Source organism: Polyodon spathula, chromosome 22, assembly GCF_017654505.1.
Source record: "Polyodon spathula isolate WHYD16114869_AA chromosome 22, ASM1765450v1, whole genome shotgun sequence".
NCBI lineage: Eukaryota > Metazoa > Chordata > Actinopteri > Acipenseriformes > Polyodontidae > Polyodon > Polyodon spathula.
This window is the reverse complement of record NC_054555.1, coordinates 6,870,196-6,887,789: the sequence shown is the minus strand read 5'-3', so window position 1 is coordinate 6,887,789 and position 17,594 is coordinate 6,870,196. Positions and strand designations below refer to the sequence as shown.

The window sequence follows — 17,594 nt, the reverse complement described above, 5'->3', positions numbered from 1 at the left end:
TAAGCAATGCCCCTGTGAATCCTGGATGCTTGCCTATTTCATTCTGAAAAGCGCTCAGCACAAGCGTTGAACCGTTTCTAAAATTGTTAAAAGTGTGTGTTGCACAACAGATGCTTTTGTTTACAAACTATATTTGTTTCAATAGCTTAAGATTGTATTTATAGCACAACATTGTCTGTTTGGATCAATAACTTATTCAATTTTGGAATTGTGTAAGGATGCATTGAATTTATAAAAATATCACTCAATAATAATTTTAAAAAAGTTTGACATATTGTGCGGTTTTACTTAGTGGTTACTGGGTGCTATCACAGTATGTGCAGTTTGAATCAGGAATAATTTCATGTTACTGGTTAGGACTTATTGGGTTTTCTCCGTGTACTGTATGTTTTGTTCTTTGTCCCATAGCTGTGAAATGATGGTGTAGTATTCCTCATTACTGAGCAGTAATAAGAAGCTGTTTTAGTCTATGTTTTGATGTTCTCAGTTACAAATTTTGAAGCAATTGTAGAAATCTCCAATTGCCTGTCCTACTTGAAACTAGTAACACAGAAACTGAGGTGACTATATATGCAAGCTACAGAAAATAATAATAGGCTTATTCTGTGTCACTAGCACAGCTGTTAAAAAAAAAAAAACTGAATAGAAAAATTGAAAACCTGGGAACTAGAACACACTTCATCACTCTATGTCAATAATTGATTCCTTGTTAATTATAACACTTCTATTTCCATATAGATAGAGCACAAATGTAAACCAACCTAATGAATAATTTTATACTTCCATTAGACAATTGTGCCTTTTATTCTTGGTTGCTTACACAGTAAAAACAATCTACAATAGTTTGCTGTGTCCAGCATGAAAATACTTCACAAATAAATCACGTCTGTTTTCCCAGACAACCTTTTTCGTGTTCAGTTTTATGTTCTAAAAAGTACTGTAGCTGGAAACTTCCATACTTCCTTTTTTAATGCTTTTCATCTAAATAAACCCCACACTTCAAATTTCAACAAAACCATAAAACAATGAACATGGCAGCTGTATACTTCCAGAATGAGAGAATAAATGTCAGCTTGGAAATTAACACATTCTGAAGATCATGCACAATAAAGGTTATTATTATTTTAATATAGTTGTACATTTGGTAAGATCCTTTTTCTAGACTTTAAAAAATACATGTCAACACTTCTTACTCCAAATAGTATTTAACACACAACCATGCCAATGTAGGCCGTACTCTTTAAATAAAATCAAAAATCAATAAAAGTGCATCACTTTTAATACATAAAGGCAACTTAAATCATAAGGGCTTCAACCATAAGGACTCAAATCTTCCTGCTGTACCGGTGTCATGTTATTTTGTGGTATGTGTTAAAAAGTGGTACACTGTGTATTGAGCTTGACCTGGCATCTGAAATCGGTAAGATGTACTCGGTTTAATAGCCTTTTTTTTCTGTCAAAATTCAACAAATGTGTCTCACTCTAACCAATGAGCAACAAAGTGGGTTATCTAAAATTGTAAACATATACGATTTTGTGGGTGAAGTACAGTTTGTCTTGGTCGCAGTGATTTGTGCAGTCATCATTCACAACATCGACAGTGTATCATTTTCTGACGTTACAAGGGTCAAGTTTTGGTACATGTACCACATACTGATGACGTTCCACTTTCTGGTCCTATACTGGTACAACAGTTGCCTCACACAGTTTTACACACCTGCTTTTAATACAATGGTAATCAATTAAGATATTGCTGGGACCAATAAACTAATTAAATAAATAACCTAAATATTTAGTGATAGCTACAGAATAGGACAAATAGAACAGAATCCAAACATCATCATCATTATTATTATTATTATTATTATTATTATTATTATTATTATTATTATTATTATTATTATTATTGAAATTACCTTTTATGTAAAATACTTTACCGCAAAAACCTTAAGCGCAAAAACCTTTTACGGCCACTAGATGGAGTACTTAATCGCTCGCCACTGAGCAGGTGTCAAAAAAAAAAAAAGACATTTTTCAGAATCCTGGTACGTCATCACCGTGCGTTTTGCGTTGATTTTCCCAGAGTGGCCGGAAGTGTTGTGGAAAGCTACTGTTACAAGGTAAGAATGACAGAGCAGCTTTGATAAGAAATGAAATAAGAAAGTCCTAGAAGGAAACAATTCATCGGTTAGACTGCATGCAGTCGAAGGAACATTTGAATATTGGTGCCGACGTTGTCAAAAATTGTAGAATTCCCACATGCCTTCGTGTTAAAACATTCTACATTTGCAACCTAATTGTACACGCGTTTTGGTTCGATAAAATGTGGCAGTACTTGAGTATGTACACATGCCTGCACTGTGTGACACGAACATATATTCAGGTATCGCACAATGTTAACAGTCTGTACGCTACCGGCATGCTTAGTGTTATGATTGTTAGAATGGAGTATGTATTTGCATGCTGTCAAATACCTATCTGAAGTGAAAGTTAAGAATAATAACATTTTTAAAAATGTAAAAAATAAATAAATAATCACTCGCCTTCAGGACAGCACAGAATTCTGCTTAGTAAAATCAGCAGATCTGTCGCATAGACAACAACAATGATTGATAAAGCCAGGTTTGGCAGCTGCGTCTTGGGCAGCGTACTTACACTAGCTGTATACTGCAGTTACTTTGCTTCAGTTCAATTAGATGTGACTCGCTGGTTAACGGGTGCATCGTTTTAGAGGTTCACACATATACTTTTCTTCAAGGCCATGCAATGCAAATGTTAATTTGGGTAAATAATGTTACTGGCAAGCCCAGTGCTTTTTGATAATGGGTCGATTATCACCAACACAATCTTGGACTTTCCATTATGTTGTTAGTTTAAAATAGATGCCTTTGTGAAGTGGCCGTTAACGCACCAATACAATTATGCTAACTTTCTTATTTTTGCAGTGAGGTGCACACATTTACTGTCAGGTTAGATCTTGTCATCCAGAGTGGCAGTTTTCCTCGTGATACTTTTATTATTTGTATTTGTTTTATTATTTATGTATTTCTTAGCAGACGCCCATACGATTATTACAAAATATTACGTTGTAAAGTATCACATTACAGATAAGAGCAGTTGTGAAGTACAATAAAATCATCAGCAAAATATCTAATTCAAATCAGCAAAAAATGAAGAATACAGTAAATAGTTACATGTAAGAGCAGGTTCGACTAAGAGCACTTAACTTGTGTTAAAACTGTTTGCTTATACAAGTCCAGTATGCGCATGTAGTAAGTATGATGCATGGATGAGAATTATGTCAAATAAGAGCAATTACAAAAAAAACGTGAACACGATACCTATAAGAGTAAAGTCAAATACCAGATACAGAAAGTAGTTATAATTAAGAACAGCAGTACAATATGAAAAGGTGTGGAGCAGTTCAGTGCAAGTACAAGCTGATGCAAGTACTGGTACAATTGGGTGCCATGTAGTCCAGTATAATCAAGAGTTGTGAGGTTTACAGGTGCTGCCTAAACAGGTGTGTCTTGAGGTGCCGGAAGGTGGCCAGGGTTGAGTCACTCTCAAATGTATTTTATGAAGAAACTGTTTGAACAACTGCTTCATTCCTTATGTACCTTAAAGGGTTAAGCAGTGTTATGAATATCATTAAAATAATCAGTTTTTGAATGTAGATGTAATAAACTATGCCAAAAGTTTTTTTAAAGGGTAATTATGCATTTTCTACATTAGTTCTCGCAAATTTCTGACAAGTTGTATGATGCTTCAACCAGATTTGTACTTTGGCAGTTACTGAATAGAACAACACAACCTTCCATAACCAAAAGACTTGCACATCTCTTCCAGGGAGTGCAAATGGAACCTGAATTCAAGGAGTGCACTGGAGACACAGAGCTGCTCCCAGAGACCCTGGACAATGTTTTAAAACTGTCTGATCATGAATCCCAGACACACAGCAGTCCTCTTGCAGACACCCTTCTGAACAACAATGCAGGTGCCTGCAGTGACACCACACAGGACAAGACCGAGGAAGACAACTTTTTCGACTGCGAGGAGACCCTGGAGAATGAGCCTCAGGAAGAAGAGGATGAATTCGACCTTAAAGAGGATCAGGTGTCTGAATTCAATGAGGAATATTTAAAAGAGTTAGAAAAGGATTTAACACAAGAAGAAAAACAGGTATTTAAGTCTACTGTAAAAGAAATGCGTGCCAAGGCTTTGCATGTGTGGTGTTGATTGTATAATGCAGTTGTCAAAAAAATTACAAAACTGATGAAATGCTGCTCTCTTAAGCATATCTTTCCACTCCATCTCCTTCTGTGTAACAATTTTATTTATGCGGCAAGTTATATTTTTAAAGACGAGAAGCAACTTTCTATGAACTTGCTGTTTTAAGTAAGTCACACAAATTTTGATCATCTAAATTATGCCAAATGATTACTTACTGTGTTGTTTTTTTTGTGCAAGAAGACCAAGTTGGCTTACTTGGGTTATTTATTATTTTTTGTTGACCGTTCAGATGACAGACATTTTCCTGGTTTGTTTTACAGAGCAGAAAAGACGAAAGCATGCAGTTAAAAGAAGGTGGAAACGAGCAGTTTAAGAAAGGAGGCGAGTCAAAAAAAAAAAAAAAAAAAAAAAAACACACCCTTGTCTGCAACAAAGCTATATAGTGTGTTACACTAACATTTTTATTTGTTTCTTGAGAACTACTCTTTCAATTGTGAAAACTTGCTGGAATTCTTTAGGACCATAATGGCCCACTTTTATAAACATTGGGTCATGATTATTGGCAGAGCTGCTGAAGCCAGCTCTCTTTGATGAACCTATGAATTGATCCTCTGGCATTTTATGAGGCCCTGTTCCACATTCTGTGGATGTAGGTCATGGTTTTCTACTTTTTTATAGTACTAATACCTGCCATGTGGTGGTTATATTGGTAGCAGTGGATATGTCTGCTGCACTCCCTCCATGCAGTTTCTTTTATTTTTTTAAAGGCACTGCAGAATTACAGTACATAAGACTGCAGCGGGGTGCATAATACAAAGTAACATGACAAGAGAGAATAATACAGCCATCAGTAAATGTTGAGGAAGGTGCCATGGAAAACCATGACTGAAGACATTATCATATCAAAAGCTGATACTTGTAATATAATGGTTATATTATCCACCGTAGACTTCCTTGAATTAGATCATTTCTCAAGAGAATATGCAGGCAGGAAAAGTCTCCTCAATTGTTATTTGTATCCCAGAGGTTTTTATTATACATTGCTAAAGTGCTTTCAGTCTGTTAGCTAAAATTCTTCTGATAAATTCAGTGGGGTTAATAACCACTTAATCTCCATCAATTTAGAGTATAGATCAATAGTAGAGCATTGCACCTCCTTGTATTTGTGTGCTATTAATTAGCGCTAATTTCACTATTCATTTCATTAGCAAAATAGGCCACATAAAGAGACATGGCAGCTAGGATTTCAAAGGGACCAGTGATGCGTCTCAAACAGATGACTCCTTAAACGACAATGGCAAATATTAACCTAAGGTTTCACAGAGTCTGATTAATCCTAATCTTGGAATACCTAATGTTCATTTGGGTAAGGCAGTCCAAGATTAGTGTCAATCAGGGTTTGTGAAACCACCCCTAAAGGTTTAAAAATCGTTGCTGTGTTTTTCTTCCAGAGTATGTGGAAGCAGAGGATTCCTACACTAAGGCTCTCACAATCTGCCCCTTTTGTTATGAAAAGGAGAGGTCCATTCTGTATTCCAACAGGGCAGCTGCTAGAATGAAAATGGTAAGTTTCAAATTTACATTTTTGTAGCAGTAGTCATGAATGGATGAAGCCAAGCAGCGTTTCTGCTATTTCAATAGGCAAAACAAAACGAAAAAGCACAGCGTGCCAGAGTCTTTAGCAGTGACGTCTCTGTTTTAAAGATGCATGCGGTGTAATCTGAAAAGGATCCTGAAAACACGATGGTTCTGTGTGTGTAACGCAAGAACAATTCCTGAGTAAAACCATAACAATCTGTGGACTCTATATGTCAAAGGTTATGTCCTGCTCACTCATTGTTTTTACTGTACACCTGCAGAACAGAGCTTGTTGTAAAAAGAGAAGCCAGTTTAACAAGCCAGTTCTAGGTAGCAGTCTGTTAAACTGAGTCTAATTTTAGGGAAGAAAATGCAGTTGAAAGCAAGTCAGATGTTTAACATGTAATCATTTAGATTAAGTAAGCTGATGATTGCTGAAAGTACTGTTCCCTTCTGTCCTGAAATACTGATTTGTGAAACAGTTAAAAGGAAAGTAGGTGAGATATTTTACCCCTCTGTTCGTGTAAGTTAATCGATTTATGTCAGTGTGGATCTCGTCAATATCTGTCCCTTGGTCTCTCTTGTATTCTGGTGAGCCAGCAACTCTGGTACACATAATGTAATGATTTACTGATGAATGGTGTCTTCAGTGGCCAATCTGCTGTGCTGCAGTCACCTTTCAACTCTTGTATACAGCAAACCCAGTAAGTGAATGGAGCTTACTGCATGAGGTCTTGGCTTAACAGTCATTGTGACTGTGGCTTGTGCTCCTCTCCTCGGTGAATATAAACAGGGAATTTTGGGGTTAAGGTTTTTGTTTTTTTGTAAATAAAATTCCCAAAATTTGTGTGTAATTGCATACATTTGTCCTTTTCAGGATAAAAAGGAGGAAGCCATATCTGACTGCACGAAAGGTAAAGAAGTAGTAACATCCACAGTGGCCTGTGCTACACAAAACAGATTGAAACACAGCTATAATTAGTGTTCTGTTTTCCAGCCATAGAACTGAACCCAAATTACATCAGAGCTATACTCAGGAGAGCAGAACTGCATGAGAAAACTGAAAAACTAGATGAAGCCCTGGATGATTACAAAACCATTGTTGAAAAGGATCCGTCAGTGACACAAGCAGTAGAAGCCTGTATGGTAAGACTTCCGAAGTGATTTTGTGAGCCCTGCAACCCAGAATCGGGTTTGATTTCCAGGTCACGAAACATAATACATGGGTCTAAATCAGAGAGGTGTGGCTGGGGAGATTTACGTGGTCCATCTGTGGAACACAAATAAAATAATGATTCTTAACAAGATTTCGATAGATTTTTCAAACGCTGGATTCTATTATTTCAAACTCGGTAAACATGACATGCAGTATTCCAGTTCAGTCACTGTTATCGTTATCAGTATTTCAAGATTGATAAGTGACACACATTTATAAATGCATTATAAATGATTACACTTTTCCTAGTAATGTACAGCGTTTGTATTCTTTAAATTGTACCTTGAAGCCTTTGTGGCTCATATATGAGACCCCAACCGGTACTCTGGGAGGGCAGCGCTGTACCCTGGTCTCTGTCATTCATTTTACTTCATTATTCCTCTTGGCTCCCACCTCACCGGTAGAAACAAAAATAGCTCAAACTTAAACTTAATACAACTCGCCAGACACATCAGGGAAAAAATAGAAAGAGCACCTCAGAGAACAGAAGAGGAGTTAAGTAAAGATACACAGATTTATCAGCGGAACATTCATTAAGACTATTATCTTCACTGGAAGTGAAGCTTAATTTGTATTTATATTTAAACGTCAGACAGCTTTATTGTGATTTTGTTATACTGCGACCTAATAAAAGCAACAGTAATACAACTTTTATTGTCTCATTCATATCTCTACTAAATGTAATACAGTCCATTTAATTTAGGGTGAACTATTTTGATCATATTTTTAGAGGAAATTGTCAGCTACACAGAATACAGGTTTCAGTGCCTAATTAATTTTTTTTAGCTGAAGCAAGCAACTAAAATGGGACAGCCTACTTATTCTCAAAGTGGTTTTGTTTCAACAAGTTATTTACAGTTTTCAAAACGTCTTGGATAAGTGAAGAACACAAACTCTAGATGTATAATAGTTAGTTGAATAACACTGGAAGCTTACTTGTACAGTGTCATCAGCCCAGTAACACATTATACATTGTTTGAATGGATTTGCAATACATATTTGAGTCTTATGCCAAAAGTAAATTGATAAAGATGGCCCACTTGCACGAGGTTCTCCATGGTACCGCTTCAGTCTCATGTGGAAATAAAGAGCTCCTTACGAGCCAAAGATGTTCACTAGTTGCATTCAGTGTAATCCAAAACGAAGTCTGTTTGGAAGGTAACACTACACTGCAGTTGGCATCTCATCTCATCTCATCATAAGCACTTTGTCACGTAAGAAGGCATCCTGGTCTTTATCCACCTCCTTACTGCAGGATGCAGCTTTCAACATTTGTTAGCAATGTAACAAACTGTGTTATGTTATCAAAGTCACAGAAACAATTTGGTGGAATTCAGAACCTTTGGTTTTATAATTGACCGTTTTATTGTAGTTTCTCAAGAACTCAAGTTGGCTGTGTTGTCCAGGAAGAGTTAAAAAGAAAATGCGCGTTCTATTTTAAAAGCCAGGCCCAAGTTAGTTACATGCACAGCTGTTCTCAGGCTTCAGCATTTAAAAACCTGCACAGTCGAGGGACAGCAACCCCTTTCTGTTTGTTGTATAACAGGCCAGAATGCATGATCGCTGGAGTAGAAGTTTACCGTGATATAACTGGACTGTAATTGGAAGACTGATCTGCACTGTGACGTTGCTGTTCATTGCCTGAGTTAGGTTAAGTTAATTTTCTGAATCGCAATGGGGGTTATTCTCAAGACAACCCCATCCCAAAGCCGATGTGGTCAACATAATCTAGATGGGGGCGTATTTCAGGTTGGGGTCCTAACACACACACATTATATATATATATATATATATATATATATATATATATATATATATATATATATATATATATATATATATATGTATATATATATATATATATATATATATATATATATATATATATATATATATATATATATATATAAATTATAGGTATATAATACAGCATAGCCTATGTGTGGTGTGTATTTAAACACCACACAAATTTCATGTCCTTGACCCTGAGTATAGAGGATCGAACATATTGAGGACAACTTTTAAGCACTTCCCTTGAAAAATTCTCAAATCGTGAAAGGAACTTAAAGAGTTATTTCATATATCTTAATATTAATAATGCAGATGTTAATCTTATTATTAACTATTTGTTCTAACAATGAGGGACTGAGTCACTGAGTATGATAGAGATTTGGCGTCACGTCAGTATAACTCTAACCAATTTGTGTTATTAATTGCTTAAGATCAGTTTGCAGGCTTTCCTAAAAGATTTCGTAAAGTCAAAGCGTCGATAGTATTCGTGCGTGGCTTGGTTTCGTGTCATTCTAATTAGCCATGCGACCGAATTCCTATTCTTTATCTAGCAATTCACTTTAGTCATAGTTCAAGCACCAGCTGTACTCATTTTTTACCACACATAGTAGAAAAAAGAATTGTATATTATTACAAATTACATCAACAAATGTACCTGTATATCCTGAACGAGTGGGCTTCTGTTAGTTTGTTTTACAACTCAGGTGTTGGATTTCAGTTAGGTCTATAATTAGATAAAATCATTTTCATTGTAAAATCAGTTTTGGTGTCTTTTTTTCATACCCATGTTGCATTTACTTTTTTTTTTTTAATGTAAATGTAATTCATAATGAATTTACTTTAAAATATAACTTCCCAAAGAGGGAAGTAACAAGCATTGTAACTATTGTGACCAACTTACTGACAGTCAATCCAATAAGGAATCTTTGAGGAAGATTTTTTAGCGCTCTTTTCCTTTACAGCGGTTGCCAAAGCAGATCGAGGAGAGGAATGAGAAGCTCAAGGTGGAAATGATGAGTGAGTATTCCCTGTAATGCTGCAGCGTCCACCGTTAAACTACTTATTAGAGGTAGTAAGTGCTGTAGGGATAACTGTCAAATTTTAGCATGCTCCGAGTAAAGCACACTTCTTTCACTTGAGAAGGAGTGTGAAGTGCTTGGGGGGGTTGCATAGATAAAGCCCCTTACCGCTTGAGACAATAGAATCAAATTGTGTTAGAATTTATTTAGTACTGCAAGGCCTCACGTTTTTACTATGAATTCTGGGTAGAAAAAGAAAGCCTCCTCATGAATCTGTCTTCTTTGATTAGGCATTTACCAGATGGTTCTGAGAGTCATGTTAGTAGATTATTAAGGAGGCCCTGGTCTAGTATAGAATAATACATGGTCTAAATACTTAATCAGTTTTATTAGAAGTTCATCTGGTGCTGTAAACCAGTAAATGTGTCATTTAAACAGTTTCCATTTCAATTCCTGTTCTGGCCCTATGATGGTCACAGGACCTCCTTGTACTCGGACTGTAACACAACTAGAACTAAATTATTCCGCTCCATTGGGTTTACCTTGGCAAACAACTAAAAAGATGATAATAATCCCACTGCACTAACGTGGATCTTGTATTTGACGATGCGGTTCCAATTTAGCATTAAATTAAATCTAAGACATGGAAAATGAGCTAAACTGTATTGTCAAACAAGATTTTCTCTTGGATACAATCAAACCAGCTTTTTAACAAAATAACACAGACTTGTATGTAACATTGTTCAGTGACAGCTGTCTGTTTGTAATGCGTGCATGTGTGATGTTGGTCCTAAGTGCTCTAATTATGCAGCCTCCAGAATTATGAATTTGGGAGCTGTGTTTACACTGTTTATTAATGTGTTATTATTATCTAAGTTTTGTCAGAGAATCGTCACAGCCTGGTTCCTCCTATCTCACAGTAACCTCATAGTGTTAGGATTTTTGACAGCTTCACAGATATTAATGTGCTTGCAAATTGTACATCGCACCACATATTTTAAGGACCAACAGAGTTGACATCTGTGCAGTCTAACACGGGTTGCCATTAATTCTGAATTTTAAGGAACTGTGTTGCATAAAACACCTTAAATATGAAGTTCATCGTATTTCCCTTATCTAGGGTATTGGCTTCTGTGTTGTTTTCTGTGAACTCCAGAAACACTGAAGAAGATATTTAAAGGGAAATTTAACTTCAGCTGTTTTATACAACTGGCCACAGGAAAAGAAAGAGCAAGTCTTCATCACATGAACATATTAATAAAGGCTTCTCATTTTAGCACTCCTATATGTTTTTCTTATCAACATAATTCTTAATGAATATGATTCTCTTCTATAGGTTACAGCTTTGCTGTAGTTATTTTAGGATTAGAAGGATGTGACAAAATTGAACGTAGCTCACAAAAGACTCTCATCATTAAAAAGTTCATTATATACATTAGGGCTGTCAATTAATCGCAGTTAACTTCTGTGATTAACGTGTACTTTTTTGGGGAGATTAATTTTGGACACCTGTCTTGTCCCTCTTAGCATACCGTAATTAATTTCCTACGGCACTGTTTTAGTTCATGCCAGGATTGAATGAGTGTCGTCATCATCTGAATATAAAATTTTTCACGGAACCGCATTATGTAGCAAAGCACTCAAACTGAGAGACTTGTGAATGGGAAGTGTATTTTGTTTAAACTTTCTGATTGGTTCGTTGGATAGAAAAAGGGTTAATTGTATCTACTGTCAAAGTGAGTTCCAGTATCACAGAAGTGCATCTAGTCTGCTGTACCATGCTCTCACTTCTCAAAACACACTTTCTAATAGTTCTTCTGCTACAGACAACAACAAATGAAATCCGTCGGTTTTGACTGAGTACTGCTAAAAATTCAGGATTGGTGCAAACCCATGAATCAAGCAAAGTACTGTACTATAATCAGTGCTGTTGGGTAGCTACCCACTGCAGATCTGTTAAAATTTTATCTTTGTTTTATTTCAATAACCAGTTATTTATTTCAATTAACAGTTATTTCTAAACAATGTTATTTACAATTATAGAGGATATAATCGTTACTCAGTGAATGTTTTCTTTTACTTAGGCAATAATTTATTATTATTATTATTATTATTATTATTATTATTATTATTATTATTATTATTATTATTAAACGGCAATGAAAAACATCAGTTTATGAGTAAGGGAAACCCCATTGTGATTTAACAGTTGGTTCAAACAATTTAACAACGTGCTGGATTGTAAATAAATATAACACTGTAAAGAGACTCGCTTTTTTAATCGCTTGACAGCCCTAATATAATACGTGTATTTTGATATATGGAGTAATGCATAATACTTAGTGTACATTTATCTTATATCTATATTTCCCGTTTATAAATTATCCTGAATAGCAATGGTACAAGTTGACGCAACCATTTGAATATAATTGCAAAGCCGGTTTGGCTGCTTAGCAACATTTCCTATTGATTTCACTGCAGTCTTGATGCAAAAGAGCAAATAAAAGCTTTGAGAATAAAGAAACTCATTATTTGTTAGCAGGAATGTTTTCAGTGATTGAGAATTCTCTCTTGGTTTTTCTTTTGTTTTATAATAAGTAAGAATGAGATTGTAACTGGCAGTCTACAATATAAAACAAAAAAAAACTTATTGTGCTCCCAATTACCATTTATGAAATGTCAAAATTAGACAAAACATTTGTAGTTTAAAGTGTACATGTAGTAATACACAATTTTTCCTTTCCGGTCCGACATCATCAAAAAGGCATCAATCACAGGTCCGTAGTCAGTTGTTCTCCGGAAAAAGCTGAGAAAAGTTTTCAATAACTGAGAGAAGCCGGAAAAAAAATTGAGGTGGATCTGAGCAATATGCATAGTCCCTTCACCACAGGCACAACACAGACATAAACAAACAAGACAGCTGCTTCAGCATCCAGCGCTCAAAGAAAATTGTGAACATTTGCCAAGCTTTTTGTTATAGTAATAAAATAATGAGTTGGATAGTATTATCGAGGAGTTTGATGATAAATCGAGTGATCGGGAGATGATTTATCAGAATACATGACTGTGAAGAAATATGTAATAAATGCAACGAACAAGGGGTGGGGCGGGGCTGGAGATGCAGTACTGAAGTCATGTTGATATGCAGGGGCTTTTAAACCTGTTTTACTGTGAATAAAATTACTTTTAAACAGCGTGTCTAAAAATAAACAGCTCATGTGAAAATAAATTTGACCTGACAGGCGCTGAATAAATGGACCACAAAGGTTTAATACCGAGCAAGCATGACCTGCTAAATAATTGACCTTGTCTTTTGTGAAGTGCCCTAAACCTCACCTTGGGAACTCACTGCAGATAGTTACTGTCTAAATTTGAATGAAATATTCTGTGCTGTGTTGCAGAGCTTTACATGTCTGTATTGTATAGTAAAGCCACCTGTTTTGTGTTATTTATTTAATGTTGTATTTTGATTTTTTTCCCCACAGGCAAGCTTAAGGATCTCGGCAACATGTTTCTTCGCCCTCTTGGACTGTCAACAGAAAACTTCCAGGTCAACCAGGATCCCTCCAGTGGCTCCTACTCTGTTAATTTTGTTCAAAATCCGAACAACAACAGATAATGCTGTCCTGTTAAAAAGCTGCTGGCCTCCTCGCTTCTGCCGATATTACAAATGCAGCTAATCTGATGGGGATGTCAGTTTCAGCAACTCCCCAAGCTAATAGCTTCTAGGAATTTGGAAAAATAAGTTTCTAATGTCAGCACTGAATTCTTAAAGATCAATTGAGAAGAGGTTGAGGTTGCCTGTAATGCCTGATACCTTTGATGAGCCTCGCAGCCAGAGCTTAATTTAAAGATAAATTATTAAGACATACAGCTGTAGTATTTAACAGAGGCAACATGTTTTGTGTCGCAGTATCTGTACATAATTTGACTGCAGTTTATTTGTTAGACATCAAAAAGCCAATCATAGTGTTTTTGTGTGTAGGTGAAATAAAAATGTATTGGCATTTTTTTGTTTAGTTAAACAGCAGTGGGCTATTCTGGAATGACACATTGCCTTGCCTGTGCTTTAGATTAATCATGGTTTCAGAATATTTAACTGTAATGTGAGAGATAATTATGTCTACAAAGGAGTAGTAATACAAGCTAGTTGTGTTTTGGAAGGGGCGTTTGATGTTGGTTTTCTGCAGTTTGGATAAGGCTTTATGTGCAGTCCCTCTTAAATAGTTTGAAAGCTCTGAAAAATGATATTGACATGCTTGTCTTGGATTTAAAGGGTTTGTTTATATAGGAATGCTATTTAAATCTGATTGGTTCGATTGCTTTCCCCTTGATATAAAAGGTTCGAAAGGCTAAAGGTTATCTGCAGGTCATTCAGCATTCTTATTTACCCTTAAGTGTTCATGTATAGGGCTATATCAGAGTAGCTGTGGTGTCTTGCTCGTTTTTGTTAATGGTGCAGTTTGCACTGGAGTATAATCCTGGCCCTTATATTCGAAATGTAGTAAGACCAAATAACAGATATTTCTTTGTCTTACCTGTTAGGATGAGAGATTACAGTAGAAAGCAGAGAATCGGTTGTTTTTGTCTGTTATATCGTATGGGATATGGTTCCTTAGTTTGCCACTCATGTGAAATGCATTACCCTTGCTTTCCAAAATGGCATCTTGTTCATCTCTATAGGGGTTGTTGCTCTATTATAACCATTGTATGATTTGAATGTAAAGAAAGATGTGTGTTTTTACAGATGAGCTCTAATGCTGTAAAGTATGTTAAACGTGGACTAGATTTGAATTTAAGTTTTAATAGTTTATGATATGGTGTCTTTTTATGTGTTGGTTTTATACATTTTTTTGTTTTGTTTTTACTACAAGTCTATGAGAAACACATATTTTGAAGCTGCTTTATAGATTGATGTTTTTTTTTTTTCTGGCAATGCAAGTTTTTATGTAATGTTTTACCAATGTGACATATAATCTTCACATATGATGATAATAATAATAATAATAATAATAATAATAATAATAATAAAAAGAAATGTATATTCCAAAGAACATTTTCTTCTCTACCATCATTGTTAAATATGGTTTGGTTTCTGGCATTAGCTGTGAATAGGCCCCTCGCATAAAATAACCTTGAAAACCAGCATGGCAAAGTAAGGCATCGATATTACCTTCTTGTCTACTGTGACAGGGCAAAGCAAGCACCTTGTATAGTTCATCCTTCAGATTTATTTGAGTCATTTCAGTTTTCGCCATGAGATTAATTAATCTAGAAATATAAGTAACAGGCTCACTGTCACTGCCCAGAAGACACCCCTCTAGTGAAGTTCTTTCTGCAGAGCAGGCAGTAGGGATTAGAGTACTTGTGCATGGTTGGGATCTGGGTGTTTGCAGAGCAGGCAGTAGGGACTAGAGTACTTGTGCATGGTTGGGATCTGGGTGTTTGCAGAGCAGGCAGTAGGGACTAGAGTACTTGTGCATGGTTGGGATCTGGGTGTTTGCAGGAATTCTTGGTGCAATGTCATTGCCTGACTCATAAGATGTCAGAGCCGATCAGCTGTAGCAGCTGCTGATGTTCACAATCCTCCCTTGAGGTCAATGTCAGTGACTCTGAGAGTGATGTAGATAAGTGATGCAATTCCATTACTTTTTACCACACCTCATCAACAAACATCATGACATGCTAGCCACACGTCCAATAACGCTTTAGGCAGTGTTCAGAACACACATTCAAAGCATGAGGATAAACTATTTTTACATTATCAACTTCATTCTATCTTCTAATTAATAAACTGCTATTTTTTTTTTACCTTGTTTTATGCCTCAATTATATGATCTTGTGGGGGACTTTGTTTTATTTATGAAGCCACTATCCTGATAGCAGCATCTAAGAAGTGCCAAATATATCCTTTTATTCTGTAAGGACAGGTGTGTGTGTGTGTGTGAGCGAGATACCTTTGCAATGTTACGGTGTGGTCACTCTTGTATTGATCCCTATCTGAAGAATCCAAACACCTACTATACTTTCCTTTTCAGTAGGGAATAAACCTGGTTCCTTCTGTAGTAGTGGGCTTAGTGATGGAGTATTAATGGAAAGATAATTAACTTTAATATTAATATTGAAACACAGGATATTATCACCAACCGCCCGCCCCCCCCCAAGCAAACAATCTATGATTCATTTTTATTTGAATAATTGTTACACAACATTCATAAAACATTCAGTTTGAAGCAAACTTTAAAGCTGAATCACAATTCATGTTTTCATTTTTGTTTTTTTTTAACTTCACAAAATAAGGAGGGCAATATAAGGGAGGGGGGGATAAATCTTGATATGCAGACACAAACTCAAAAGTGAACCGCAGCTTAAATATTAAGCAACTAAAGCCCAAAAAACGTGAAAAGCAATACAGTACTGTAAATTCTACATTATAAAATATCCCTGACACAAACGTTTTTACATTTTACAACTTGAAATTGTACAGACAAAAAAAAAAAAAAAGGCTAAGGTACTGGTTAAACAATGCGTTATTTTAACAGTGAACGCCCAAACAGTTGCCAAAACAAACTAACACACAGCAGCAATTAGGCTGTGGATCACAAACAATATCTATGAAAACAGATGTGGCATCTCTAACCTGTTTTGGTGACCACTCCACTCATTTCAATTGTATATTTAATGTCCATTTTGCATACTAATGAAAGGTTGAGACAGAAGATGCAAACAATAAAATTACTACAGGCACCCTACAAAATGTTCTTGTTAAACTGTATAAGGAAATCAGTGTGTCAGCAGCATAGCTCAATCTCTTGCGCTACGACACGCTACAGATATCCTATGGTGTCTAATAACTCATTCTGTACTTTTAAAAGTTTTCCTCACTAGAAAATGCAGTATCTCTTTTACAGTAAATGGATGACCATTTCCTGTGGTTAAAAGTTCTATTTATTGTACAGGTTACAGAATCTATTCACAGCCTACCACACACACTATTGGCAGTTTCTTCAGGGATCCAATAGCTTATACTTGGAACCCCCACTGCCACTTTCCTCCCCACATGTTCAATTTTAATAAATACACGCACACTTACAGAGCTGCCAAAGACTTAATACTGTTTCTTTTAAGCCAAATACTGCAGAGTAAAAAGGCGTTCACCCTATATCTATGTAAATAATATCCAAGCCCCTGTATTTTGTGTAATGTTATACTAGACCATTGATGATTAGTGCTACACAGCGCTGAATGTTTGGTCACTGGAGGGTAACCAGTGGAATGGGTTACACACAAGGTCTTAGACTACAAAGTGTTGCCTCTGAACTTTAAAACATATAGTCTGGTCCTGGGGTTGGTGTAATCTCAGACCCTTCACCTCCAATCTCTAAACATTACATGTATGTTTACTCTAATGCAGTTCATGGTCTTAAAAGGAGTGGCCTCCAGATTTGTTTGGTAAAAAAGTGTTATACAAAATAAAAAGTGGTTAAAACCTTTTATGTTAAAATGACATAAAACAAATAAATCCAGACTTCTGTACAACAGCCAGTCTAAATACAGACTTTCTTCATACACACAACCTCCCCCAAAAACAAAGGTTAACAATACATTAACAAGGAAGCATTAAAACCTGAGTAACCATTGTCACAACTGCCATTCGCACAACTCAAAGCACATGGTTCCATTCGCACAACTCATAAAGCACATCGCTCCATTCGCACAACTCAAAGCACATCGTTCCATTCGCACAACTCATAAAG

General features: G+C 35.9%; 1 protein-coding gene across 1 annotated transcript; it reads left to right on the top strand.

Annotated features, from left to right (window-relative positions):
- Positions 1-2,048: 2,048 nt before the first annotated feature.
- LOC121296825 (tetratricopeptide repeat protein 1-like) lies at positions 2,049-15,987 on the top strand. Its single transcript, XM_041222656.1, has 8 exons — positions 2,049-2,120; positions 3,850-4,182; positions 4,554-4,614; positions 5,685-5,797; positions 6,689-6,725; positions 6,809-6,957; positions 9,781-9,835; positions 13,323-15,987. Exons 2-8 carry the CDS (start codon positions 3,859-3,861, stop codon positions 13,454-13,456), a joined length of 873 nt encoding a protein of 290 aa, XP_041078590.1. The 5' UTR covers positions 2,049-2,120; positions 3,850-3,858; the 3' UTR covers positions 13,457-15,987.
- The last annotated feature ends 1,607 nt before the right edge of the window (positions 15,988-17,594 follow it).

Excerpts from the sequence above, each read along its gene's own strand:
- LOC121296825 (XM_041222656.1), top strand. The coding sequence starts at position 3,859 with ATGGAACCTGAATTCAAGGAGTGCACTGGAGACACAGAGCTGCTCCCA. Across the intron at positions 4,615-5,684 it reads CGAGCAGTTTAAGAAAGGAG|AGTATGTGGAAGCAGAGGAT; the intron begins GCGAGTCAAAAA and ends TTTTTCTTCCAG. Across the intron at positions 9,836-13,322 it reads GCTCAAGGTGGAAATGATGA|GCAAGCTTAAGGATCTCGGC; the intron begins GTGAGTATTCCC and ends TTTTCCCCACAG.